The sequence below is a fragment of the Synchiropus splendidus genome, chromosome 15 (genome assembly GCF_027744825.2).
Source record: "Synchiropus splendidus isolate RoL2022-P1 chromosome 15, RoL_Sspl_1.0, whole genome shotgun sequence".
NCBI lineage: Eukaryota > Metazoa > Chordata > Actinopteri > Syngnathiformes > Callionymidae > Synchiropus > Synchiropus splendidus.
In genome coordinates, this window is record NC_071348.1 from 277,647 (window position 1) to 305,132 (window position 27,486).

At 53.3% G+C, this 27,486-nt stretch overlaps 3 protein-coding genes across 8 annotated transcripts; 2 read left to right on the plus strand and 1 right to left on the minus strand.

The window, feature by feature from the left end:
• Positions 1 to 217: 217 nt before the first annotated feature.
• Positions 218 to 5,058, plus strand: LOC128771678 (terminal nucleotidyltransferase 4A-like). 2 transcript variants are annotated; one of them, XM_053887264.1, is made up of 12 exons: positions 218 to 813; positions 875 to 998; positions 2,007 to 2,053; positions 2,193 to 2,313; positions 2,391 to 2,498; positions 2,563 to 2,691; positions 2,751 to 2,961; positions 3,025 to 3,151; positions 3,219 to 3,322; positions 3,455 to 3,630; positions 3,697 to 3,834; positions 3,890 to 4,378. In XM_053887264.1, exons 1-12 carry the CDS (start codon positions 395 to 397, stop codon positions 4,235 to 4,237), a joined length of 2,052 nt encoding a protein of 683 aa, XP_053743239.1. In that variant the 5' UTR covers positions 218 to 394; the 3' UTR covers positions 4,238 to 4,378. The 2 variants fall into 2 exon arrangements, with proteins under 2 accessions (XP_053743239.1, XP_053743238.1); XM_053887263.1 differs by having other exon boundaries at positions 3,697 to 5,058.
• LOC128771679 (low affinity immunoglobulin epsilon Fc receptor-like) lies at positions 4,728 to 7,242 on the minus strand. The gene is made up of 2 exons (XM_053887265.1): positions 7,202 to 7,242; positions 4,728 to 6,970 (listed from the first exon to the last, which is right to left on the minus strand). Exons 1-2 carry the CDS (start codon positions 7,216 to 7,218, stop codon positions 6,157 to 6,159), a joined length of 831 nt encoding a protein of 276 aa, XP_053743240.1. The 5' UTR covers positions 7,219 to 7,242; the 3' UTR covers positions 4,728 to 6,156.
• adcy2a (adenylate cyclase 2a) lies at positions 5,262 to 27,344 on the plus strand. Of its 5 annotated transcripts, XM_053887258.1 has the most exons (26): positions 5,262 to 7,683; positions 7,895 to 9,129; positions 11,821 to 12,018; positions 17,670 to 17,831; positions 18,821 to 18,970; positions 20,270 to 20,418; positions 20,719 to 20,830; positions 20,943 to 21,070; positions 21,294 to 21,452; positions 21,744 to 21,876; positions 21,932 to 22,108; positions 22,175 to 22,218; positions 22,333 to 22,413; positions 22,568 to 22,637; positions 22,696 to 22,793; positions 22,860 to 22,944; positions 23,412 to 23,549; positions 24,074 to 24,193; positions 24,252 to 24,436; positions 24,823 to 24,907; positions 25,329 to 25,487; positions 25,633 to 25,779; positions 25,846 to 25,956; positions 26,066 to 26,180; positions 26,532 to 26,656; positions 27,170 to 27,344. In XM_053887258.1, the coding sequence occupies exons 2-26, from the start codon at positions 8,743 to 8,745 to the stop codon at positions 27,320 to 27,322; spliced, it is 3,471 nt and encodes a 1,156-aa protein (XP_053743233.1). In that variant the 5' UTR covers positions 5,262 to 7,683; positions 7,895 to 8,742; the 3' UTR covers positions 27,323 to 27,344. The 5 variants fall into 5 exon arrangements, 4 of the variants coding, with proteins under 4 accessions (XP_053743233.1, XP_053743235.1, XP_053743234.1 ...); XM_053887260.1 differs by lacking the exon at positions 24,823 to 24,907 and having other exon boundaries at positions 5,262 to 9,129; positions 25,346 to 25,487; XM_053887259.1 differs by lacking the exon at positions 22,860 to 22,944 and having other exon boundaries at positions 5,262 to 9,129; positions 23,420 to 23,549.
• The last annotated feature ends 142 nt before the right edge of the window (positions 27,345 to 27,486 follow it).

A 27,486-nucleotide genomic window follows, 5' to 3' on the forward strand; every position in this document is an offset into this window, starting at 1 on the left:
TATCGATGCATAAGTCGTGAAATGCCGCTCATACGGAGGCGTCTCCCACAGAAGCGAAGGCGGGTGGCCGTTTATTGGCGTTTGGTTCGGTTTAATTTGCAAGGGTAAGTCGATTTCCGGTGGAGTGCGTTGACGTTGACTCTAACTTGAAGCCGCCACACCAGATTTAAATCCCCGGGCATGCGCAAAGGCCGGCAGTGCTGCTGGGTGCGCCATATTGGCTTAAGCGGGGAGTCGTCCACCAGTGCCAGCTTCCGACGCCGTGAGCTCCCACCATGGAGTCGTAACAAGGGGTAGGACGTTCTCCTTTGCCATGTCAGCTGTCTAACGTCAGCGGGTAAACCGGTCGAGTGGGGTCGGAGGGCAGTGCGGAGGACCTGCCGCTGACTCCGCCATGGACTTCCACCGTCACTTCGCCCTCCAGCACGCCACTTTCAGCGACTACTGCAGGCGTGCGGGGCTCGCCAGCGCAGGGGTGCGGAGGAAAGGCTCGCTGTCTCCCTGCTCGTCCTTGGACTCGGAGAGCTCTTCCTCTCCGCCCGGCTGCTCGCCGCATTTAACCGTCGCCGAGGAGGCGAGTCGCTTTCTCCGCTACGGCGAGCGCGCGCTCGGCGTGAGGCAGCGTTGCCGCTGCGTGCCTCACTCCGGAGGCCACACCCCCGCGCGCTCCATGCATCCACCCGGGAGCCACGGCCGTCCGAGGAAGCACCTGAACCGGGCCAACACTTCCCCGTCCCTGGGCTGCAATGTGCACCGCGGCGACTGCTCCTGCGGCCTGTGGAAGACGCGGCGCTACAGCTCCGGCATCAATGGGTAGGTCGCGCGCCCCTCCTTGAGCCATGCGCGCGTTGACCCGTGGCCTCTCATTTGTCAGGCTGCATGAAGAAATTGTGGACTTCTTCAACTTCATGTCGCCCAAGCCGGAAGAGGAGGCCATGAGGAGGGATGTGGTGAACCGGATTGAGGGCGTCATCAAGGACCTGTGGCCCACAGCTCAGGTGGGGGGCAACTTTCTCAGTCGAAGTTTGTGGAGGAGCTTAGAAACGAAACGGTGCTTCAACTCGAGGAAATGGCCTCTTTAGTCAAAATATCAAGTGGAGACGCCAGGACATCACCAATCGGCCCCCAGGTCATGGTAGCTCTGAGCCACAGGCCTCTGACCTTAAACCGCTGCAGCCTCTTGATCCAAACGGAATGTTGTCCCAGGTGGAGCAGTTCGAAATGCGTCTCTTCAGTTCGCCGCAGCTTTGGTGTCGAGCAGTCGCCGCTGCAGATGTCTCGCGGCTTTCTCAAACCTCAGTCCACTTTGGTTTATGGCAGTGGTTCTGAACCTGGGTTCGATCGAACCCTAGGGGTTCGGTGAGTCGGTCTCAGGGGTTCGGTGGAGCCTCCGCCGCAGATGTCCACCCCTCAGTCTAGTCTGCAGTTAGTGGCCACAGTCATTGAAAGCGTCCTGCTCTGAGATTTCCTGCCGGTCTGCTTTGAGGTCGCTGGTTTATGCAGCAGAGTGAGACCTCCCCATCAGACCGCTGCGAGAGGGCTGTAAATGTGTCTGAGTGGGACTCCCTACCGGTTTTGTTATTTGAACAGGGTGATATTAATGCACAATTCATTTCATGCACCAGTAAAAAAAATCATTTTTTATACTAAAGAAGGGTTCGGTGAATGAGCATATGAAACTGGTGGTGTTCGGTGCCTCCAACAAGGTTAAGAACCACTGGTTTATGGGAAGACTTTGGTGTGCGTTTGAGCTTTTGAAGCCTGCCGTTGAAACGCCTGAGGTCAAAGGTCGACCTCTAGCTTCGGGTTCCGTTTAAACCATGAAAGCACCTTTGTGACCCCGGTGACCTCTGTTCCGTCTCGGCCTCTGTGGGGTCCAAACGACCGGGCGCTCTCCCTGCTGAACTGGTGAAGAGAAACTCATTTCCATTAAGCGTCATCCACCCAGTGTGTCACTGTCGCCAGCACGTTGAGGATGTCGTCACGTTTGTTCTGTGTGTTTCTAGGTGGAAATATTTGGCAGCTTCAGCACAGGACTCTATCTCCCAACAAGGTAATGGTGTACTGCATGGATAAACCTGTCGTGTGGCGTCTCTTGGCCCACCGTCGAACTGAAGTGCTTTAAGAACCGTCTGAAGCTGGGGAGAGACGATCCGTTTCAGGGCCAGATGCTTCTCCCTCTGCCCTTGCAGTGACATTGACCTGGTGGTGTTTGGGAAGTGGGAGCACCCGCCCCTGCAGGAGCTGGAGCAGGCCCTGAAGAGGCACAACATGTCCGGGCCCTACCCCATCAAAGTCCTGGACAAAGCCACTGTAAGTGACGCCAGGGCCTTTTCTTCCGCTCCTCTCTGAGACGGCGCGCCCGTGTGGTGGTGGTGCGCGATCCGCAGGTGCCCATCATTAAGCTCACGGACCATGAAACGGAGGTGAAGGTGGACATCAGCTTCAACGTGGAGACGGCCGTCAAAGCGGCTCAGTTCATAAAGAGCTATCTGAAGGTGTGTATTCGCCGTCGCCCGGGCGTCCGCTTCCTGCTACTTGCTTGTCTCTTTCTCTCGGTAGAAGTATCCGGTTCTTCCACCCTTGATCTTTGTTCTGAAGCAGTTCCTGCTTCAGAGGGACCTGAATCAAGTCTTCACCGGCGGCATCGGCTCCTACAGTCTGATCCTCATGGCCCTCAGTTTCCTACAGGTAGGAGTTTGCGTGCGGGCCTCAGCGGACAGCCACGAGTGTGTTCCTTTCCCGCTCAGCTGCATCCTCGCATTGACACCCGGCGCGCCAACATCAACCTGGGGATTCTCCTCATTGAGTTCTTTGAGCTGTACGGCCGGCGTTTTAACTACGGCAAGACCGGCATCCGCGTGGACGGAGGGGCGTACCTGTGCAAGGAGCAGCTGCTGCTGGGCACGGGGAGCGGGAGCCGGCCGTCGATGCTCTGCATCCAGGATCCCATACAGCCAGGTGGGTCGCCGCTTCACCCGGGCCGGCCTTTTCGGCGCCGTCTCATCGCCGTCTGCCCCGCAGCCAACGACGTGGGACGGGGTTCCTATGGCATCCTGCAGGTCAAGCAGGTGTTTGACTTGGCTTACATGGTGCTGAGTCACGGGGTCTCGCCCCAGGCCCGGGCCTACCCCGACAAAGACCACGACAGGTTGGTGACTGCAGGTCTCCCTCGGTGGCGCCGACCTCAGTGGCTGCCTTCTTCTCTGCCCCGGCAGCACGTTGGGGCGCATCATCAAGGTGAGCCCGGAGGTCCTGGCCTACAGAGACTGGACCATCAGGAAGTGGGGGGCGCGGCAGTACGCCAAGCTCCTCAATCACGGTAATCTTTCCCGACTCGCTAAAGGGCCACACAGGCCCCTTCTTCAGTCGGCTCCACTGTGGAAAAAGCTTCTCTTTGAACGGACTGATGGGTCTGAGCTCCGTCCCGGACGCGGTTTGCTTCTCCGTGCAGATGTGGGGAGCTGCATGCGGGACCTGGCGCGACTGATGCTGATCTCCGTGGAGAAGCAGAGGGAGGCGTCCTCACCAGCGAGTGCCGACTCCGCCTCCTCTCCCGTCTTCCTCAGCAGTCCTCGGCACCATTCCTCGTCGCCGTGCTCCCTGTCCTCCTCAGGAAGCGACGTCCTGGTGAGTGGCCCTTCCTCTCGCCGGCTCTCCTCCTGGGAAGTCATGCCGAGGCGCTTTCTTTTGAAGGACTCCGATTCTCCACCGAGCAGTCACCTGTCCTTCCACCTTCATCCACTGCCTGTGAGCCCCGTCCACCCGCTCGTCCAGTTGGCCGCCGACGTACGAGCCGCGCATCCAGCAGGCCTCTTGCAAGGCAGCCCTCAGGTGTGTGACCCACCACCGCTGACGAGGCAGGGTCCCACAGCCGTCTGTGTTCCAGGTCCAGCTGCCTCTCTCGGAGAGCCTGCTGATGCCTGCGCTGTCCGAGTGCCACTTTTACCAGGAGAATCCTCCGAACGTCAGCGTGGAGCACGGCACCTGCAGCAGCCCTCTGCTGAGCCCCCTACACCACCACCACCCCCCAAGAGAGGAACACCAAGGCGAGCCGCACAAGTTCGGCTCCAAGCCCAACCAGGGACTCCGGCTTCAGAAGCCATCTCAAGGCAGCTCCAGTCCCGGCAGGCGGTGCGCCGCTCAGGGTCAGCACGCCGCTCCGGCGTCGAAGAACCAGCCCCAGTCCGGCCGTGGCTCCTGGCGGCGCAGGAGGAAGGAGAACATCCCCATGTGAGTGGAGCGGTCCCAGCCGGTCGGAGATTCCGGGGGAGGGATTTGAAAGTTGTCGGCGGGACTTCCGGCGCCTTGACTGAAGCGCTACCTTCCTACCTGTGCGGCACATTGCTGACTCCACATCCAAGTGCGATGGCACAATCGGGCCTTGCTTCAACTGTGACCTGTCTGAATGTATATCCTTTTGTGTGTTGACTTTTCTTTTTGTCACTGAAGGACTTGATCCACACATGGCACCTTATTTCAGTCCTCTCTCTTTGGTTCGCTCCTACTCAGTCTGTGCAATAGGTGGCTTTTAACAGGTGCTGCACCTGCCATGTACTACTACTGCCAAAAACCTTCTGATGCGTCATTGTGGTCACTTCATTCCGCCTGTTGTCCACCGCCCTTCTTTTTTGAGTTGTCCTAATGGGCTTTGTTGGGATCGTTGCGCTTGTTTTAACGGTTTTATTTCAGAGCTGTTTGGTGCTACTTGTAACCAGCAAAGTGCTTTTAAATGACCAAACTTTCCTGACGCTTTTGCGTGTTCCTGGAGGAAGCACTGCCAGATGTGCCGCGCGGCCCGTGCTTGTTAGAAACGTGCTGCCCGTTTTAACGCAGCAATAGCTTGAATATCCTCCCCAAGGGATTCATTGAAACGTCCCGTCTTTCCATCGCACACCTCCTTAAACCCCAAACCACTATATGACTTGCAGTGCAATCGCTTGCTGACCCGGCACTGAAGGGTGGACTGCCACATGGACCTATTCCTTGTTTTTTAATCTGAGTTTTTCTCATTTTTTTAAATAAATATTTTAAAACCCCTGTGCTTGTTTGTACTTGACTCTGATCTTTCATTGACTTCACTGGAAATGTGGCAGTCGTGACATATAAATGTCTTTTACATGACATGTATTCGATATTACATTTGCATTGAAACTCAGTTCACGTCCTGTTGGCATCTAACCATTAGCATCACTTGAGAGAAAAAGACTATTTTTATGTGTGTTGTGCGCGCAAGCTGTCTATGAAGCGAGGAAAAAAGGAAACGGTTTCACTTTGTTGTCCTTTTCAAGTACAGTCTGTTCATCGTCCAGACTTGGTCCAGTGGAGAATCGTGCTAGTTTCGGCCGGGACAGTCGCGAGGGTACAGTTCAATTGTGCGCTCACCGGAGCGGCCTCGCTGAACGACGTGTATATACATTGTTTTTAATGAACGTTTACGCCGGGTGTGTTCGTGACTGAAGGAGTGATCCGCGTCGTACTGACTGAAACGTGTGTCGACCACCAACACGAACTCGAGCTGGCCTCTTCGTTTTAGTCTTTCTCAAGGTTCAAATAAATTGGCGACAGAATAATGAAAATATGCAGTACTCGTATACATGCGTGTGTAAAATAAACTGCCAAATATGAGTGGCATGGGAACAGCTACCAAAAGCAAGAGCGGGTCTCAAACTTCCAAACTTGAGTTTTGACTTCTGGGCTGCTGAATTTAAACCTCGCACCACTTGGATCAGGAATGATGTACAAGATGCTTAGGTGTAGAACAGCACCCTCGTACCGTGGAGCGGTTGGGAGAAACATTCAGCTGCTCGGAAATGTATCACAATTATTATCACAAAACCTCTCAGACGTGGCTTGACCAAGCAATGGAAACGTCAAAGCAATATTTTGGATGAACGATGGAAGCCGTGGTGGAGCGGTCGATTCCGTCTTGTACATTTCTTTCTGTGAACATGACTCTGCTCTCTGTTTGGTGAGATGCGTCGTGCCTTTCTTGTGTACCTCTCCATGATGCGTCTGCCCTGGTCCTTGGTAGGAGCGTAGCACTGTGTTATTGGAAGCCGTACATTGTAGGCAGCTGCTTTTTCTGTCATGGAATCTGCACGTTCGCGACTTTAAATCCACAAATTTCACTGAGGGGGTTTCCACGGCCGGCTTCTAGTATTTCACCAAAGCTTTACTCTCGCAAATGTACTGGCGTTTATTGAGACAGGTCCCGTCGTCCCAGGTGTTCAGCAGGTCACCGACCTTTGGTTGCCCGATTGCCGCGCAGTTCTGACCTTCCTGGTGATTTGGCTCGTTCTCACTCCAGAAGGACACGACGGGGTGGGATTTATCGTGCCAAACAAACGTGCCGTTGACGTCAAAGTCGTTCAGCCCGATCCAAAACTCAATTGCCGGAGTCTTGCTGAGTCTGTCTTTGATACCCTCACGTATTATTTTCTCCGTCCACCATGTGCTCATGTTGTTCAGGAAATAGTGCGTGTCCTCATCGGGAATCCGGGCCAAGTGCGACCACTGGCGGATGCAGTCGTGTTTTGCCGCCCTCCACCTCAGCCTGGCGTCGATGCCGCCGAAAAGGAAGCATCGGTCCTTGTGCTGCACCCATCCCTCCTTGCACGGCTTGCAGTGCAACGTGGTCCTGTTGCAGCGTTCCCAGAGGAAGGCGATTTTCTCCGATTGCAGCATCAAGCTCATTCTCATCTTCTGTTTCTGCGCTTGATGCAGCAGCCGAGTGCCTTCAACCTTCATGTCTTGCAGTATTAGAATGGGCGCCACTGCCACAGCCACCGCAGCCACCACAGCCACCGCCGCCGCCACGTACAGGCACGCCTGAGTTCCCGGTTCAAAAGACGAGTCACTGGCAGACTCCTCGTCCTCCTCATCCCTCTCCTCTAGGTCTGAACCATATGGCCGACTCAGCTCTTCCTCCTCCAGGTGGAAGTCTTCACTCGTGCTGGTCGGGCTTGAACTGGAGGGAGAGCAAACAAAAGGCAAACGTTATCGCGGCGCCCCCACAATATCGGCTGAGGTGTGTGTGTCCTCGAGAGGATCGGGTGGCTCTGTGAGGACCGAGTGGAGCACGGTTGATGAGTGACGGGTCACCCACTGAGCCCAGAATCTGGCCAGTTTTCATCTGGGCTTTGTGGAGCTAGAAACTCTCGGACACTTTTAGGACCCGAATGCCACTTTCTCAGGTTACCTGCTTGGGGAGGACATTCGCCGAGCGCAGCGTGAATAACCTGTGGGCTCCAGAGAATAAAAGATGGACGTTTTCTTTGCGTTAATATAACGTCCGGCCAGCCTCTTCAAAGTCTTCCAAGCACGACATTCGAGTCTTTGAACTCCACATGAAAGCAGTTGTTGTCAGATGAGATTTTGTTGATCAAGTCCTGTTTTCAGGCCAAAACCAAACACTTGATTTCTCACCCGCCGCTGGTGATGCGCAGCCAGCGAGCAAGGTGAAGAACAAACGGCAGGAGGAAGCCAAGACAGAAAGGCCCAGGATTGTTTTCATCATGACGCTCGTGGGGACGTCACGTTACTCGTCATTTCTTTCCACCGTGACTGTGATCCTTCTTCTGCTTTGTGGCGTCCTCCTCCTGATGTCACGTGGTATATTGCCCTGCTGTTTTCCATCAGTGGTGTGCGTCTCGTTCTGGACCCACGTGTGACCCTGAGCAGGTCAATACCTGCGTCATCATCGCCTCTTGAGTCTCAGTGACTCGCTGTCTGTCTGTTTTGATCATTTCAGCTCTTTTTTTCCAGCTACTTTTAACCTCTTCCTCACAATTGTTACTGATTTGCAGTCTTTCTCTGTGGCTGTCTTCATATTTGGACTCTGTCCTATTTTATTCGCCTGCATCTGTTTATGACTCTTTTCACTCTTTGTCAGTTTGAACTGCTGATCGTCCTCCAAGGCTTTGACACATGGGACAGTCAAAGTTGCTGAACATGGCCAGGTCAGGAGTTGGAAACCACAACACACGTCTGTTAGACATCTTTTCTGGAGGACACTTAAGCTGCAGGAGGAGTGTGTGTCTCTCTCTGTGTGTGTGTGTGAGTGTGTGAGTGTGTGTGTGTGTCTGTGTGTGAGTGTGTGTGTGTGTCTCTGTGTGTGTGTGTGTGTGTCTCTCTGTGTGTGTGTGTGTGTGTATGTGTGTCTCTGTGTGTGTGAGTGTGTGTGTGTGTGTGTCTGTGTGTGTGTGTGTGTGTATGTGTGTCTCTGTGTGAGTGTGTGAGTGTTTGTCTCTGTGTGTGTGAGTGTGTGAGTGTGTGTGTGTGTCTCTGTGTGTGTGTGTGTGTGTGAGTGTGTGTGTGTGTGTGAGCGTGTGTGTGTGTGAGTGTGTGTGTGTGTGTGAGCGTGTGTGTGTGTGAGTGTGTGTGTACGTGAGTGTGTGTGTACGTGCGTGCGTGCGTGTGGTGAGTGGTGTCAGACATCAGGAAAACAGCCTTTTCTGTGCTCATATTCATTTGTCTTCTCCCTCCCTTGCTGCTACAGCACTCCTCCCCCTCATCCCTCCACCCCGCCCCTCGTCCGTCACACCCCTCCCACCTCTCCTCCTTGCTCTGGAGCCCAGGCTCCTCTCTCTCATCCCTTCAGTTCCCGCTCCATCATGTTGGCAGGAGGAGGCAGGCGAGGATGCGCGCTCAACTTTCCAGCCAGCGCATCCTGCCTCTGACCCAGCTTTCACTTGTCTCTGCCTAAAGGAGCTCAGAGAGGAGGAGGGGGGGGGGTAAGTCATGCAGGACAGCTGGGGCTCTCAGACCAAGACCCCCAACCGGAGCAGCATCAGCCGGAGAGCGGAGGAGACCAGTCGCCCCTCAACGGTGGTGGAAAGCACATCGGCGGTCCCTTCTTCAACTGCTGCCCGAGTCTCGTCCTCTCCCTCCTCCGCTCCGGGACCCATGTGGCGGGAGGCGATAAGAAGGAAACGGTACCTGCTGGACCCGGCCGCGGAGTCGGGGCAGGGGGGCAGAGGAGGTGCGAAGAAAAGGAGGCAGTCCCCGGACTGGCTGTACGAGTCCTACCACTGCATGAGCCAGCAGCACCCCCTCATCGTGTTCCTGCTGATCATCGTGATGGGAGCATGCCTGGCTCTGCTGACCGTGTTCTGCGCCTCAGGACTGGTGAGTTTCTCCGAGGGTCGAGGTCACAGACTGGGACGTCACCGCTTTTGAGTTGGGGCCGTTTGCTCGGTCCGAGCATCAGTTTGAGGGTGAAGTGATTTTAACTGGCTTTCACTTTGGTTGAGAGTCCTGTTAAGGTGCCCTCCTTCATCTGCGCCCTCTCCTGGACTCCGTCCCATCATCCCTTCATCGTGCCAGCTGGATGACCTGAATCCACCGCTGTTTCTGTGGCTTCCCACTCAGCAGCTCCTCCTCCTTCTGTCCCCAGAAGTGAAGCAACTTTGGGCTCCATTCTTTTTAAAAATGTTTTTAGTTATTAGAAGAACAACATTATGCAATGCAGACAGATTTTTTTCTTTTTTTTAAATCAACAAAAACAACAACATTCTTGGCCCCATTCCTTGCCCCTCCTGTCTTCGACAGATAAACACCTCTCAAAATGTGTCAGTCAAGTGTTGAGCGATAATAAAACTGGCAAAAAGAATACAGAAGCAAATGAAACAGCAAGTAAAAACCACAAAAAAAGAAGCTTATACACCGAGATTCCTAAATCTATGAGGGAAATAATAATTCAAATGAAGTACAGGCGCAGCACCTTTAGTTATTTTGTTTTAGGAGGCACTGACAGCAAGATAATGAGAAGCAGCAGACCTTTATTATTGTCTCAAGTTCTTGAAATGATTCCTCATTAATCTCCAATGTAAATCAAATTTGTCAGTAGATGCGCCGAGAGAGAATTTTTTTTTCCAATTTCAAAAGGTGCACGATGTCAGTAAGCCAAGCTCTGTGTGTCGGAGGTGATTTCCACAGTAAAACAATTTTCCTCGGTGCGATCAGAGAGCTGAAAGCTACGGTGTTTGTTTGGGTTTTAGTGAGGACCTGATCTTCTGGAGGGCTGCCAAAAATGGATGGATTTTAACGCGAGTTCAGGAAAGGACATGTGGTCTGTTCTTATCATTTCTTATTCTGATCTCTGCAGTGAATGATCAAATGAAAAGTACAAGTTTTGTGTGTGTACAAAAGTCATTGCTTTGGTTAGAGATGGTGTGTGTGTTTAGCAAAACGTCAGAAGAAATGTGGATATTTTTGATCCTCAGATATTCACGTGTGTGTGTGTGTGTCTGTGTGTGTGTCTCTGTGTGTGTGTCTGTGTGTGTGTCTGTGTGTGTCTGTGTGTGTGTGTGTGTCTGTGTGTGTGTGTGTGTCTGTGTGTGTGTGTGTCTCTGTGTGAGTGTGTGTCTCTGTGTGTGTGTGTGTCTGTGTGTGTGTGTGTGTCTCTGTGTGTGTGTCTGTGTGTGTCTCTGTGTGTGTGTGTGTCTGTGTGTGTCTCTGTGTGTGTGTGTGTCTCTGTGTGTCTGTGTGAGTGTGTGTCTCTGTGTGTGTGTGTGTCTCCGTGTGTGTGTGTCTCTGTGTGTGTGTGTGTCTCTGTGTGAGTGCGTGAGTGCGTGTGGTGAGTGGTGTTCTCCCACTTCCTTCCAACCTCTGTCTCACTCTGCTGGTGCTGCATCCGTTTGTCCTTCACGCCACTGACACCACATTCATTTGTTTCTTTTGTATGAATGAGTCGCTCATTCACTGCCTTGTTGAGCTCTTTCTTCTTGGATCAGACACTTCACAGTGTCTGTATTGATCAGAGAAGGCTGATTTATTTCCTCAGCAGAAGCTGCGGCCGCTGTTTAAAATTCATTTCATAAATGATTAAATGACAAGAAACATGGGCATGAGCCAGACAGCGCTGAGCAAATGGGTGGAATAGCGTTGTTTTTTTACGTCATTCAGTCCCTCCAGCAGACGGCCATGTTGCCATCGCAACTCTGAACACAATTCCAACCAATCCTCATGGAAATGACGTCACGTGCCGCGGCAAACGCTCACATTCGCCCACGGCTACTGCCGCCAAAGGTTGCGATTTGGACGTGAAGGATTGTGAATCCATTCCTAAATGTCCACATGTCCATGAAGAAAGTGTGGACGGAACTGAAAAGCGGAACTCACTTGCGCAGCGCCCCACCTCAGACTCCGCCCAGCCAAACGCCTGTTAGGCTCCGCCCCTTTGAGAAGCTCCTTAGCCCTTAATGTATTTCTTATTTATTTATGTATTATGTCGTTCGTACCAGAGCCCTTGCTTCTCAATTGGTTGAGCATTTAAACGCCGGACTGTCCGGCCAACATGCAGGCATGAAATGAATCAACCGACGTGGGTCTCAGACTTTGTCTTGGAGCTTCTTCATACGCTTTTCTGACACGCCACAGTTTCTGATGGAGCTGCGGCGACTACCATCGCGTCAGTCCTTTGAGACGCAGGTGCTGTCAGAGCATCAGCTCAGCTGACGTCTGAACCGTTTTTTTTCTCGTATGAACGTAAGAACGATCTCGTATAGACGCGATATTACATCAATAAAAATAACTGACCATGGCAGCAACAAAAAAAAACAAAAAAAACAGAGTGATCTTTTCTGGAGGGTCCGACCAATGAGGCTCACGTGAAAAGCAGAAATAAATTCACCGTGAGGGGCTTGAAACGTAGCTGGTTGTTGTTTAAACTCGGCTGTTTTGTTCCTGTAAACCTGTGTTATTTCTCTTGTATGGAGGCGAAGGTATTGTGGAGTTGAAAAGATGGATGCCGTCCTCTGCGGTGCAGCGTGTGAGCAGAGCCCGAGCGTGATGGCCTTCTCTTTTGTTCCATTCCAGAACGTTGAGGAGCACGTGGCCTTTGTCATCACCGTCCCCACAGCGCTGGCGATCTTCCTGGCAGTGTTCGTGCTGGTCTGCATCGAGTCCATCTTCAAGAAGCTTCTTCGCCTTTTCTCCCAGGTTATCTGGGCCTGCCTGGTTGCCATGGGTTACCTCTTCATGTTCTCCGGTGGGATGGTGTGCCCCTGGGATCAGGTAAGAGGGGGTGCATTTCTATACGCGAGCTAAGCAGGTGGCTCACCCTCAGCCGCTTGTTAGGAGCCGTCGGCTAAAAATAGAAGCGGGTCATCAAGTGAGCCGGACGGCACCAGATTTCACTCTCACACCACTGTCAGTTTGAGTTTTGTTGGGGTTTTTTCCCCCACTCGCTTTCGGGGAAAACCAGTTCCCTGAGTTCCCACATCACAGGTCTCCACTCTATTTAAAAGCACCTCCTCGTCTGCGCGGAAGTCTGCGTTTTCTCATCGAGTGGTCGGCGCGTGGGTTTCAGAGAAGCGGATGGATGACATCGTCTTTGTCTTCAGGACGTGGGGGGAGACGGACAGAGCACCTGAGCGGCCGCGACCGTCACTTTCTCTGTGCTTTTATTTGCACTCCCCTCCTCTCAGTTCCAGGACTTATGTTGGGCCGTTTGATGGAAGAGTTGAGGCCTCATTTGTCCCTGGTGACAGGCGGCTCGCATCCAGCGCTCAGCGTTGTTTGATTCTTGAGGAAAATAGCTTCCTATTTGCTCATTTCACACCCTGTTGCACATGTCGTCGACTGATGGGCGTGCGTCAGCAGTGCGAGAAACAGAGCAGATGCAGCAGGTGAAGGCGGATTCACATTCATTCCCTCCACCCTCTCGGTGAAAATGTCACGCTATTCAGCCGTTCCAGCTCTCAGACTGCCGCGTCTTAGCCTTGTTAATTAACACTCGGCCAGAGAGAGGCTATTGTGGCGCGCTGTGGTTCCACTGGCTCTGGCCTTATGAAGGCTTGTTGGAGTGCGCCGCCGACCGTGCTGGTCGCTCTATTCACAGCCTGCTGCTTCAATATGCGCGGGTCACCGGGCTTTTAGCTCAAGGGCGTAAACGGCACAACGGGGAAAACTGGCCGCCCTCCTGCGCTCATAACCGGACGCCCTGCTTCCCTAGCAGGACGCCCTCGTTCGTTCCTGTATAATGCCCAACTCTGCTTTACATTCAGTTGTGTTTACGCCCGGTAATATCACCGAGTATGATCGCAGATTCTCGAACCTATCGCCACTGTATTTTGGCCTTCACGGTCGCCATATTTGTTTACCGCCGTCGTCTGGCAGTGAGTGGCGACGCTCGCGGCGTGGAAGCGCTGCTATTCATGGGATGTCTGACGCTGATGGACAGGAGGAAACCGCAGATCACGTCCTACAATCGTTCACAAAACGAACTCATTGCTTTCTAATGGGAGGAATGTCGTGGTTGACATGTGTTGGGGTTGGGGTGGGACTCAAGGGTGACCATAAAAAGGCTACTTTTTACTCATGAGGGGCGGATCTCTTTCCTCTCTGCAGCTGTCATTACCCGAGTGACACGCTGTCATTTAGTTCCGATTCTTTTGGGATTTTTTTTTGCGTTAAAAACACGTGTCCGCCGCTTCGATATTTCGGCTTGTTTTGATGTTTAGACTTCATTCTAATACGAGATTTTATCTTTCAAAAGAGCTAATTTTCCGTCATATGTCGTTGAAACTCTGGCGGGAAGAAAGACGCGGCGCCAGGACGCCCCGACATCTCTGTCGCTAAAAGCCTGCTTGTTTGAGAGCATCGACTGATGTCTAGCAACGCGAGAGTGTCGTGAAAACAAATACGCCGCCGCCCATGGCACAGCCTCCTGTCCAATTATTGGGGCGCTGTACAGGCACCTGCAGTCGGACGCTTTTGGACATGATCAGCCACAGTGCTAGGTTGCAAGGTGTGGAGGAGAATAGTGAATGAAGAATGATTTCTGTGGAAAGCAGGTGTTTCTTGGGCTTGACAATAGTTTGATCGGCTCTGTTCCTCCTTTTCATTCATCAGTCTGATACTTCCAGTGCTATATCTTGGAGGTGCGTCTCTCTGAGACTGACTGCAGACGTGGCTTCCGTTCACACGCCAAATAAGTGTGATCTGATGGAGTGGCAGACACCGCCACCCTTGATCTGGGGGGAACAGCGTGGGCTCGGTTCTGCGGTCCTTCCTTCCAAAGTGAGCGCGCAGCCTCCATCCCTCGGCACTTATTCGTCTCACCGAAGCTTATGGACAAAGCCACCGGACGTTTGAGTCCCAAAACCATACGGCGTCTGCTTGAATCCAAACTTTTATGATCTGCTCTTCTGCTTCTTACTGGCAGTTACTGACTGATTTCATTCGGCCCTCCGGTCTGTGGCTGTGCTTGTGGAGCTCCTTCGTTGCTAGGAGGGAGTTCTTTGTGCTTTAGAAATGGAGGGGGATCAAGTCATGATCTGGGCTTGCTCTGCTGTCAAGAGTGTCGCCAAGAGACTGGCGCGGTGATTAGCAGGAGAGCCCACGGGCTGCCTTTCTTCTTGTCTTTGGATTTGCTGTGAACTCATTAGGGACACGGGCCTTTTGTCTGAAGACGTACAGGGAGGACTCCTGTCACCGCCGTTGTTTAGGACGGAGGCATGCTTGTGTCGGCTGGACTCAGTGGAGCGAGAGCAGTGACGCGAAAGAAGAGATAAGATGACAGTGGCATCCACACTCTTATCAATGCTCTGTCGCGGTTATAACTTCAAGTCAAGTTCAGCCAATATTGAATCCAAATAGCTTTGTAGGGATGGGAGACACGGACAAAAAAAGTTATCGCCATAGATGTTGTAATTTTTGGCAATAATGACAACTATCACGACGAATCTATGTTCATTCTATTCCATGTGTTGGACACTACATTCTTCCTGGAAACTATTTTATGATGAAACTTATGTCTCCAGCGTCATTATTTGTTTTATTCTATGTCATAATAGTTAAGGATGTAAGTGCAGAGATGAGAAACTCAGTGTTCCAGGTCTCTGGTAGAAGCCGCCGGTGTCTCTGCCAGCTTTATTTAGGGGTTAAATGGAGCCGTCTGTCTGCTGTATCTCATGCCTCTGAACAGTTGACTTCACACTATGGAGCAGTCTGGACACAGTTCCTAGATGCTGAAACCATCAGGTGAAGAAATGATCATGGAGTCAGAGTCTATTCTCCAGATCATGATCCAAACTGTCAGTCCTTTGTCTTGTGGGGTGAAAAACCTTGTCACAATTCTCTCCCCTAAAATGCTTGTTTTCCATGGCCTTATTGAAGATGTCACTCAGACTTTGAGGCTTTAGAATTTGTTGATGGTCCCTAACTGATGGCGGCTCCTAGCATTAGCGCTGCCTGTGAGAGTGTGTCCTCCATCAGTGAAGCCTCATGGGCACACGGTTGTCAGTGTTGTCACCTTGGCAGCCGGAGAGCTGCATGTGTTGATGTGAACCAAGGCAGAGAAGCGCATCAGAGAACCTGTGAGGACCTCTCCATCTCATCAAAGAAGCAGGGATCCAGAGAGTCAGAGTCGACCAGTGTCATGATCAAAGGTTCCCTGGATTCAACATCATGGTGAGCCAAAGTCCACCACACTCTCCACAGTCACCGTCATGTTCAGCAGCGAGTGAGCCGCGTGTTTATCGAATTTATGGTGAGATGCACGATTGTTATCGCCTGTCCCTAACTCAGAGTGGAGCTTGTCCTTCTTGAAAACCTATCATTCCCAGTCAGTGTTGGGCCTGTGTGACTCTCATGGGGGGCGTGTCCTGTGGCTTGAGCTCCGCTGAGATGTGAGCGCTCATCGTCTGTGTGTAGTGGGCGCTACACTAGTGGGCCACTGTGGCATCAAAATAAAGTCAGCGACGACGAGACCTAAGGAAATCTGGGCACTTCTATGTGCAATTGTTTTCCACTCAACATTACTGTGAGTGGCTCTGAGAGACAGGAAGCTAGAAGAGCCAGAGAGGCCGGACCCAGGATGGAAGAGATGGATGGCTGAAGGAGACGTCATTGGAGAACTTGAGCTGCTCACCTGAACCACCAACTGAAGAAGGAGTTGGTGAGCAGCTCAAACGAAAAGAAAAAGCTCCATCACCTCCAGATTGAGGGACCGACCTGAGACAGGCTTTGAAAACCATCAGCAAAACCTTTAAGTGGATTCTGAAGCGGACAGGAGCCAGTGAAGCCAACACAGGAGTGATGTGTTGCCGTCGCTGCCGAGTTCCGGGTGCGAGAGAGCAAAGTGACGCTCCGTCGCAGGTCGTCACGGCTAGCAACGTGGCGCGCGCCTGGTGAGTTGTGACGTCAGCGTGTCTTCCATCGGTGAGTGTCACCAATGAAGCACCTTCCTCCTCAGTAAATGTCAGTCAGGGATGTGAGAGTGATTCAGATTCAGGCTTGGACCATGTCTGACATGAGATTGATGGACGGTGGGAGATGCTACAAAACTGAATGTGGAGAAAGTGACGGAAAGAAGAGCGGGCATCTTGAGAGGTCTCCAGCAGCTTCTCTTCTCTTTGAAGAATTTCTTGGGATCCAGTGGGTGATGTAAGGACCTCAGGACATTTGGTCAGAGTTTGAAACTTGACTCTCCAATAATGTTACAGTCCAATATATGATTACAAAACAGTAGCGATAATTTATGGTACACAATATACCGCCATGACAATTCTGCGTCTCATGATAAATTCGATAAACACGCGGCTGCACACGTGAACATGAGGAGACGGTGACGGCGCCGCGCTCTCCAGCTCCGCAGCGTGTGACAGCTGTGGAGAGTGTGGTGGACTTTGGCTCACCATGATGTTGAATCCAGGGAACCTTTGATCATGACACTGGTGGACTCTGACTCTCTGGATCCCTGCTTCTTTGATGAGATGGAGAGGTCCTCACAGGTTCTCTGACGCGCTCCTCTGCCTTGGTTCACATCAACACATGCAGCTCTTGCATGTTCCACGTCTGCGTGAAGCAGCGCTTGGTTTAGAAATGAGTGAAGAATCCACAGGAAGGAAAGAAAATGCCTCAGTGTGTGATTGAAGAGTTTTCACTGTATAGTCATGATTCCAAGCAAATGTGTTGTTTACTTATAAATGGTGGTCATGAGATGTTTTTTTTTGTGTGTTCTGTTTTGTTTTCTTGTTTTTTTTCTTTTCTTAATTTAGATATCTATTTTTTATTGCAATGTTGTTGACATAATTTGTTGAATACTGTTGGGGGGGAAAATACAAAAAAGAAGATATTGAGATGTATATTTTTGCTGCTATGTGTCAATAAAAATATTGTTAAAAAAATAATAATAAAATGAAGAAGAGCTGAACTGGAAAACAAAAAAAAGTGTTGTTTAGGCTGTGAAAAGAGGGTGTTGACCAGGAGCTGATAGAACTAGACAAGCTTGCTCTTCCAGAGAACAAGCCAGAGTGGATGGTGTGAAACGCCTTGAAAGGAGTGTTTCAAGGCTGCACTCTGGTGGGTACAAGTCGTGCTGCCAGGTCACAGACAGTGGTGTGCCACTCAGAGAACGCTGCCTTCACCCAGCAGAAGTGAGTGTGTGGAGCACATGCTGCATTCCATGTGTGATGTTTCTTCCTGCCTCCTGCAGTCAGCAGAGGTTCAGTGATCGAGCTGAACTGCTTCGATAGGAGCAATAGGACCTAATCTCAGTCCCAAACATGGCAGTGTTGGTCGGCGGTTCTGGATGCAAAGCAAAGCCTGTCAGTTGAGTTCAATACTTTCAAAATGGAAGCCTCGCATCCAGCAGCCGGCGCCTCAGTGATCCACGTGAGGTGACGCTCCATTGATCCTGTCGTCCTCTTCTTCCTCCACAGGTTTCCTTCTTCCTCTTCATTGTGTTCGTGGGCTACACCATGTTGCCCTTCTCCATGCGCGACGCCATCGTCGCCAGTGTTCTGACCTCAGTGTCGCACACCGTGGTGTTGAGTGTTTGCCTGTCGACCACCACCGACCGCCTTGACACTGTGGTGTGGCAGGTAGGCTTCAGTCCCTGCCCTGCTGCCAGTCACTCTGGAACCGTGTGTGTGTGTGTGTGTGTGTGTGAGTGTGTGTGTGTCAGTGTGCGCGTGTGAGTGTGTGTGTGAGTGTGTGTGTGTGCGTGTGTGTGTCTCTGTGTAAGTGTGTGTGTGTGTGTGTGTAAGAGTGCCATCAGGTGTGCAGATCCAAACAAGTACATTGACTTCAAACGCACACTTCTGTATTGAACTTCCTTTGCTTTAGTTTTGTGCAACTCACCCTGAGCTTCTCACTTAGACGTAGCTTAGCATTGTTAGCGCTCGGCAGCGTTAGCGTGGGAGAACAGGACTAAAAGAGGACGGCGTTTCCGGAGGGAAGGTTGATCATGCTATTTTTCCATCCTGCCTTGTTTTCATACAAGAAATGTTTTCAGCAAACAGCAGTGACCTTTAGGCTAATGGCGATTTAGCATAGCAGGTGAACGAGGGAAATTCTAATCGTATGCCATCTTTTTTTTTTAACTTTATTTAAAAGGTCCAGTTGGTTCTGGAAAGTCAGAGCAACACCTGATGGCAAACAAGAGTGATTTCCAAAGGACCTGCTGCTCGTGTCACAGCTCATTGAAATGGACTCATTACGCTAGCGCCGCCGCCGCAGTTCACGCTGCAACCAAACCTTTCCGTGTCGACAACAGACATCGTGTCCTGCCTTGCCAAACAGTGCCAACAATACCAGTCGTCTTTCGGAAGGAGGCTGCGACCATGAGCGCAGCGCGTGACTGAGGCTCTGGAGTGGAGATAAAACAACACCCCCCCCCCCAAAAAAAATGGCAGAAATATACAGAAAATCTACTTTATAAACCAACCCGTCCCGGATGAGATCCTGCCGTAGATCATCCGGGACGGGTTGGTTTTCACTGGCTGTGATGAATCGGCTGCCACGCAGACGTCTGCTCGTGTTGGAGTGATCAGGAGCAGACGTCTTATTGCTCTCTCCTCTCTCTGCTCAGATTCTGGCCAACGTGATCATTTTCCTGTGTGGAAACATGGCCGGGGCGTACCACAAGCACCTGATGGAGCTGGCGCTGAAGCAGACCTACCAGGACACCTGCAACTGCATCAAGTCCCCCATCAAACTGGAGTTTGAGAAGAGGCAGCAGGTAACCCGAGTGGGAAACGGAGAGGCTCTCATGCTTCCACGCAGCATTTGCAGTCTGATATAGCACTCTCCAGACCACATCCACCTCCTGCTTGGTTCTCAACTTGTCCATAAACAAAGCGTTTCTTGTCTGCGTTTATTCCCACCAGTGTCCAATAGTTCAGTGGGTTAGTGGCAAGTCGTTGTTGCCCTCACAAGTTGTGCTAATGGTGACTGGAGCGGCTGCCGAATATCCAGAACGAGAGGCATCTGTTTTCTGACGCGGTTTGGGAAGTTGCTTCGACTCGGGTGAGTCCAACTTCAGGGGTCACCGGTCCACATAAGCCTCTTAAAAAGACGGGAAGAAAAGCAGCGTCATGGAGCTGTTGGTTTTGGCTGGGTGATTTTCTGAGCAGCGACTCGGGTGAGGCCAACCGTAGGCCCCGAGCTGGTGTCACGAACAGGATGGTGCGTTGACGTTGAGCGCTCCTGTGAAGTTTCCCCGACTAACTTGAGCTGGTGGTTGTTGTGAAGAATCCAGCTGCTGCAGTCAAAACCACCTGGAGCGCAGCGATGCGCCGCAGGTCTCCGCTGCAGGTCTCTGCTGCAGGTCTCCGCCGCACCGCAGGTCTCCGCCGTACCGCAGGTCTCTGCCGCGGGTCTCCACCGCAGGTCTCCGCCGCACCGCAGGTCTCCGCCGCAGGTCTCCGCCGCAGGTCTCCGCTGCAGGTCTCCGCCGCAGGTCTCTGCCGCAGGTCTCCGCCGCAGGTCTCTGCCGCAGGTCTCTGCCGCAGGTCTCCGCCGCAGGTCTCCGCTGCAGGTCTCTGCCGCAGGTCTCCGCCGCAGGTCTCCGCTGCAGGTCTCTGCCGCAGGTCTCCGCCGCTCTTGACTTCATGCTGTTTGCGCCGTGCACTTCCCAGGCGTGCGATCGAGTGCCGGACGTGCGTTGTAAGCCTGAAGCCCCTTGGTTGGCCCCTGGTGTGGAAGAAGAGGAAGCTTCCCTCTTGAGAATTTCACTGAAGAAATGCCGAGTGAAAAATGCATGGCAGTGTGGAGGCTCCATATTTAATGAAGCGCTGGCTCACTGCGTGATAATCACTTATTTTCCTGGAGTGAATTTTGTTTAGCTTGTGTTGATGGAGGGATTGGATAGAAATACAGTGTTTCTGAGACCTCAGCATCCTGTCCGGGCCAGGCGTGCCACTGACCTTCTCCAGATGAGTAGCTCAGGCTGGAGATACTGGTTGCTGATGGTGCCTTCTCCGACCGGTGGGTTGTTCCTCGCCGTCAATCTCATCACGGTTTGTGTGTCCGTCCTCAGGAGCGTCTGCTGCTGTCTCTGCTGCCCGCTCACATCGCGCGGGTGATGAAGGCTGAGATCATCCACAGACTGAAGGGGCCCAACTTTGGTCAGATGGAGAACACCAACAATTTTCACAATCTCTACGTGCAGAGACACACGAATGTAAGGTACATGTTCGTCTTTGATCATGGGGGGGTTCAGTGGCGCGGCACCCACACTTCGCTGACCTGCTCCACACTGGAGGTGGGACTCCGTACACCCACCACTCATGAGAGCTTAGAGGTGACTCCTCTGAGCTTGTGCTGTCGAGAGGAAACAAGAAGGGGCCGAAGCACGGAGCCTTGCGGGACACCGGGAGCCAGAGAAGGAGATGAGCTTTGGTTTGACCCGGGCCACACTGTGGGGTGCTACTGCGGTACACTGGCTGTTTGAGTGTTGAAGGCGTGACGGCTCATTTCTCTCTCCAGCATTCTTTATGCCGACATCGTGGGGTTCACTCGACTGGCCAGCGACTGCTCCCCTGGGGAGCTGGTCCACATGCTGAATGAGCTCTTTGGGAAGTTTGACCAGATCGCCAAGGTCAGTGAAGACACTGAGATGTTTGTCCACCTCTTGGTTCTGTCTGCCGTGAAAAGTATGAACCAAACACGTTTGAGTCACGAGGAATGTTCTGGTTTGTCTTTCCTGGCAGGAAAACGAATGTATGCGGATCAAAATCCTGGGCGACTGTTACTACTGCGTGTCCGGCCTCCCGGAGTCGCTGCCCAACCACGCCAAGAACTGCGTCAAAATGGGCCTGGACATGTGCGAGGCCATCAAGTGAGTGCTGCCCGAGGGCTGGGACTTCAGAGACCGAGCCCTGGATCGTTGAGGGAATAAGCCTGTAGTTTATCCGCAAACTCAAGTGCAAACCAGGAGGACACGCCGATGCTGATGGAACGTCATGCTCCTGAAATGTGTCTCTGGTTCCGTGAGAACCTCTCCATCCAGGCGCGGTCCGGTGTGTTTGTGCTCGCTGACCTGCCGGCGTTTTGTGTGGCAGGAAGGTGCGGGACGCCACCTGCGTCGACATCAACATGCGAGTCGGCGTGCATTCAGGCAACGTCCTGTGCGGCGTGATCGGACTCCAGAAGTGGCAGTACGACGTGTGGTCACATGACGTCACGCTGGCCAACCACATGGAGGCTGGCGGTGTCCCAGGGTGAGTCCTTCTCATTGGTCCTGAATGGCCTCTGCTCAACACGGTCCACCACACCCTTCTGTACGGATGTCGTCTGGTGGTGCCGTCAAAACCAGACGCGGTAAGGACGTGGTAATTATGCGGGTGCTTTTACACAGTAAGAAAGGTGCTTCCGAGGTGAAGTGTTGGACGTATGTACGATGAACTGGAGTTTATGCAGTGGGGGTGCTGAAGTTTGAGACTCCTGCTTTAGAAGAAGCCTTTAGAGCTCTGGCACGTGTCTGACTCAGGACACCTGTCGCTCATTGCCAGGCGCGTGCACATCACGTCTGTGACCCTGCAGCATCTGAACGGCGCCTACAAGGTGGAAGATGGAGACGGCCAGGGGCGGGACGCCTATCTGAAGGAGCACGGAGTCGTCACTTACCTGGTCATCAACCCGAAGGTACAGCGCCTCGGCCTCTTTCGACTCGGGTGTCAGCAAGTCGCCCTCTCCTCAGGTGGAGCGCCGCAGCCCGCAGCATCACTTCCGCCCCCGACACACGCTGGACGGAGCCAAGATGAGAGCCTCTGTGAGGATGACTCGCTACCTGGAGTCCTGGGGAGCCGCCAAGCCCTTCGCCAACCTGCACCACCGAGACAGCATGACTACTGAGAACGGAAAGATCAACACCGCTGTGCGTGATCTCACGAGCCGCCGCCGCCGCCGCCGCCGTGACTAACCGCCATCTTCTCCTGTGCAGGATGTGCCCATGGGACAGTATCACTTCCAGCGCAGATCCGAGAGGCAAGACCTGACTCAGCCTTCCATCTCACACCAGCCAGTTTTACTCCTGGCTCTGATGTGCGTGACTGTCCTTGCATGGAGTCAACACCGTCCTCCTCTTGTCTGTCGCTAAAGGACCAAGTCTCAGAAGAGGCGATTCGAGGAAGAGCTCAACGAGCGGATGATCAGGACCTTCGATGGGATTAATTCTCAAAAGTAAGTCAGCAGGACTGTCCTGGAAAAGGACAGGAAAGCACTCGGTCTTTGTAGAAACCCTGGGGCCGTGAGGGAAACTAGACCCAGGCGAAGGTTGACGCATATACGGCGTGGAACTCCTCTTCATCGGCAGACCGTGTTTGTGTGTTTCCAGGCAGTGGCTGAAGTCAGAAGACATCCAGAGAATATCGTTATTCTTTCACAACAAGTCTTTGGAGAAGGAGGTAAGAGGAGTCTGAGCGGAGGCCAGTCTTCAACCAACAGCTGTGTTTCTCACTCCAGTACAGAGCGACTGTCCTGCCCACCTTCAAGTACTACATCACCTGTGCCTGCTTGATCTTCGTCTGCATCTTCATCGTGCAGATCCTGGTCCTGCCCAGGTGAGTGATGACGGTGGAGAGAAGTCGCTGCCACGCTCAAGTCCTTCCATCTTGCCTCTTCCTCAGGACAGCCGTTCTCGGGCTTTCCTTTGGCATGGCCTTCCTGCTCCTCTCCTTCATCCTCTTCATATGCTTCATCGGACACTTCCTGGTTAGTGCGTTCTCTTTCGCTCTGAGACGGCGTCTCTTTTGGGGTCGAGAACTCTGGATGTTCATGAGGAGATGAACTGATGCCACAGAAGCATCTGAGTGGGCCTCCAGGAGTTTCATCTCCAGAGTTCTCCGTGCATGAATAGTGATTTCCACGCAGACCTCATTCCCAGTTTTCAACCCTGCCGCTGACGTCAGTCGGCTCGCAATGGGTTAGCAGAAGACCGGCTTCGGTTCATGTCGGACTTGAAAGCCCTTCCCAGGTTGACTCTGAGCAGTCTGGGACGGCGGGTCCGGCGCCAGACTCCAGACGCCCTGGAAGCCCTTTCAAAAGCACGAGACCCAGGGGCCAAATCTGGGCCGGCCAGTCCTTGCTCCGGACGAACTCCGACGTGGATTTTCTAGCGTCATCGCCGCGAGCGCCCCCTGTTGTGTGTCCATCTGGTGACCATGAGCTTCCCTGTGCAGCGCTGCAGGAAGAGCACCCCGACCTCCTGGATGTGGCTCCTGAGATCCTCCATCATTATCGCCAACAAGCCGTGGCCTCGCATCACGCTCACCGTCGCCACCACCGTCCTGATCCTGGTCATGGCGGTCTTCAACATGGTAACTCGCCACACTCCAGATCCACTTTCCTCCTCAGCGCTGTCGTCATCACCTGCAACTGTGTTGTCCGGGGTTAATGCCTCCCTCCAGTCGTGACCTGAGATTAGAATCTCGTATTCTGCTCCTGACACGTGTCGCTCTTTCAAGGCTGACGCGGCACATGAAGCCGCTTTTGTTCCCCTGGCCAGCCGGTCTTGCTGCAGCTTCACTTTAAAGGACGTAATTGAAGGGGTGTCACCGCAGCGCTTGGATCCAGCCCCATTCAGTTTCCCTGCCGCATGTTGGCAGCTTTGTCTCAGCACACACACACACACACACACACACACACACACATGCATCTCCGTCCTTGTGTCCCCCTGAACCGAACCATCCAAAACACAGGACTCGGAACCGAACTGAAACCCAGTTGTAATGACCCAGTTATTTTCACCTGGTGGGGTCCAGCGAAAGGTCCCCACAAGTCAGGATGAACCATGCACACACACACAAGAAGTGACAAGTCGGTGGCTTCTGGATTCTTGCAGTTCTTTCTGGAAGACGGGGTGCTGCCCCCCACGCCCCTCCACAACTCATCCAACGAAACCACGTTTCGCTCCGACGGACAAATGGCAGCTTTTACCGACAAAAGTAACTCCCACCTTCCTGTAAGTCAACAAGGTTTGGTGGGCTGCGTGGTGCCGGCGACTGACTCCCTGTGTCCAGTATTTGATCTACAGCTGCATCCTGGGCCTGATCTCCTGCTCCGTGTTCCTGAGGATCCACTACGAGCTGAAGATGGTGATCATGCTGACAGCCGTGGTGGCTTACAACGTCATCATCCTGCACACGCACGCCGCCCTGCTGGACGACTACAGCCGACTCCTGTACAGCACGGAGAGCCTGGACAGGTAGGAGGCCGCAGGAGCCCATCCTCGTCCTGCTTGCTGAGGACAGTGTTGGTGGAGAAGAGTGCACCTCAAGCTAGGACTCTAATCTTGAACCCGCACATGTGACCCTAAGCTAATGCTCTGTCATTTGAATCCACAATGAACCATAAGAGGAGAAGTTGTGGACTTCACACATCGCAGACAAATAGCATTGGCGGGAGGATTAGCATTAGCCTAGGATGCTGGCGAGTGTCCTGGTGAGCCAGGCAGCTGGTGAAGGTCCGGATGTCTGAGGGCTGCTCACTGAACTGCGGGGCGCTTCACACTTGGTCATCCATCATCAAGACTGAGCTCTCAGCCTTATACTTCCTCGCCTCATTCGCCTCTTCTGTGAATTTATGTTCAAGACCAGGGGTCCTCAAAGACCTGAAGTCTATGGGGTCCATCTCGCTCTTCATTTTCTTCGTCACTCTGCTGGTGCTGGCCAGACAGGTGAGTCCTCTGTGCTCCTGGCGTGTGACCTCATCTCTTCATTGAATGGTCACAACTGGTCCTCCTTCGTCACCGTTGTCCTCCTGCTCTTCATCTCCACACCTCCAGCCATCTGTTCTCCCCGACGTGCGTCGGTAAAAGCTCAGCTCTGAGCCGTCGTCTCCACCTGTCACGCTCTCTTCTTCACCTCCCTCACCTCTGTCATCGGTGCCATGTTTGAGACCAAGTATTGCTGAGGAGCCAGAGGCAGCAGTGAGACCCTGACTGAGCTTCGGCAGATGCAGCACTCGTCCTCAGTCGGAGCATCTCTGAGCCGTCTCAGTCTGCGGTCGAGCTGCTGTGGCTTCTGCTCTTCTCTGTGCCTTGACAGAAGCAAGCTGTGCCGCTTCAGCCTCTTTACTTCTGTGTCCTCTTGTAACAGAATGAATATTACTGTAGGTTAGACTTTCTCTGGAAGAACAAGTTCAAGAAGGAGTGCGAGGAGATCGAGACCATGGAGAACCTCAACCGCGTGCTGCTGGAGAACGTCCTGCCCGCTCACGTGGCGGAGCACTTCCTGGCCCGAAACTGGAAGAACGAGGTGAGGCCGCAAGATTTGATCTCGCTGCTCCTGTCACGGCCGCACGATCCGTTACCGACAAAATCGATAGTCCGATGGTCTGTGTGAGACATTGGTCGCCTGACATGCGGAAGGTTCTCGAGGTGTCCGTCTGTGTCGTCTGCAGGACTTGTACCACCAGTCCTATGACTTGGTGTGCGTCATGTTCGCCTCCATCCCCGACTTCAAGGAGTTCTACACCGAGTCAGACGTCAACAAAGAGGGCCTGGAGTGTCTTCGGCTCCTCAACGAAATCATCGCGGACTTCGATGAGGTGAGGAAGCGGGAGTCCCGAGCTGAGCGAGTCCGTTCCCCGGTCAACGTGTCCTCGCACTTTCAGCTGCTGTCCAAGCCCAAGTTCAGCGGCGTGGAGAAGATCAAGACCATCGGGAGCACGTACATGGCTGCCACTGGGCTCAGTGCCTCCCCTGGGCCGGAGTACCTCACGCAGGTGAGCCCGCACCCTCAAACCTGCGACATAAAAGTGTGTATGCAGGAAAAACAATGTTGTTTATTTATTGAGCTGTGGCCATTTTGTGTGTGTGTGTGGTGTTTCCCAGGAGCACGACCGGCAGTACATGCACATCGGGACCATGGTGGAGTTCGCCTTCGCTCTGGTGGGGAAGCTGGACGTCATCAACAAACACTCTTTCAACGACTTCAAACTCCGAGTCGGTGAGTTGGACCCAGAACCTAGTCCTGATGATAGCTCGATCTTGTGAGGCGAGCGGTGCCCCGCTCAGACCGGCCCAAGGCAGGGCGTGCTGCGGGAGACGGGGCTGGGCAGAGAGCCCCGGATTAGCAGAGGAATTAAGTGTTCTGGGAGTATTGACTGGTCCGACGCTGCAGCCCGATCAATAGCTATCAGAGCTTTAATAGGCCCGTGGGCCGCCGGGGCACACGGCTCCGCGCCAGTGATCCTCGCGGCACCCGGTTGGTTAGTTAGCTCTGTCAGCGGAGCCGTTATCGAGTCCCGCAGCAGGGCCGCACCCCGGCACAGCTGGGCTCATGTCTCCTTCCTTTCAGGAATAAACCACGGCCCGGTGATCGCCGGAGTCATCGGAGCCCAGAAGCCACAGTACGACATCTGGGGGAACACTGTGAATGTAGCCAGCAGGATGGACAGCACCGGAGTCCTGGGCAAGATACAGGTACCGGGCCGTCGGTGTCCTTCACCGTTCCCAGTCTGTTATAGTAGGACACAGTCTCCAGTGGTCCTCACAAGTGCGACCCGACCCGGGTTCTCTTCACACCAACCACAGTTTCACCAACTGATTCCAGTGCTCGCAGAGGCGACGCTGCATGTGCCAAAAACTGCGTCTTGAGAACCACTAGGCCCCCGCCGCCGCCGTCTCATCGGTCTCCTCACCGAGACAGCGCTCCGGCCGTGGAAGCGAAAAGTGGCGTCTCCTCTGAGCTCTTGTCCCCAGCCGCTTGAGCGCTAATTCAATGTGACAGTTTTCCACCCGAGTGACACCAGCGTTCCCTGCACTTCACAGCTGATCGACCCGAGCGCTGCGCCCAAAACTCGCCGTGGACGCGGGGAGTATGTTGTGATGGCGGGGCATTGTTGTGGCCGAGACGTCCCAGAAACCGAGAAGAAAAATGGAGTCGAATGTTGACATCCACCAGTGTGTAACCAACACTGACCTGTGTGTCTGCAGGTGACGGAGGAGACCAGTCGTGTCCTGCTGACCCTGGGCTACGTGTGCACCTGTCGGGGGATCATTCATGTGAAGGGCAAGGGCCAACTCAAGACCTTCTTCGTCCACACGGAGATGACCCGCTCACCGTCCCAGGGCAATCTTATGCCGTGAAAGTGTGGCTGGCCAGGTGAGGTGGAGGAGGAGAGGGAGGAGAAGAGGGAGGAGGGGAGGAGAAGAAGAAGTGAGAAGAGGAGGGGGAGAGGGAGGAGAAGAGGGAGGAGGGGAGGAGAAGAAGAAGTGAGAAGAGGAGGGGGAGAGGGAGAGGAGAAGAGGGA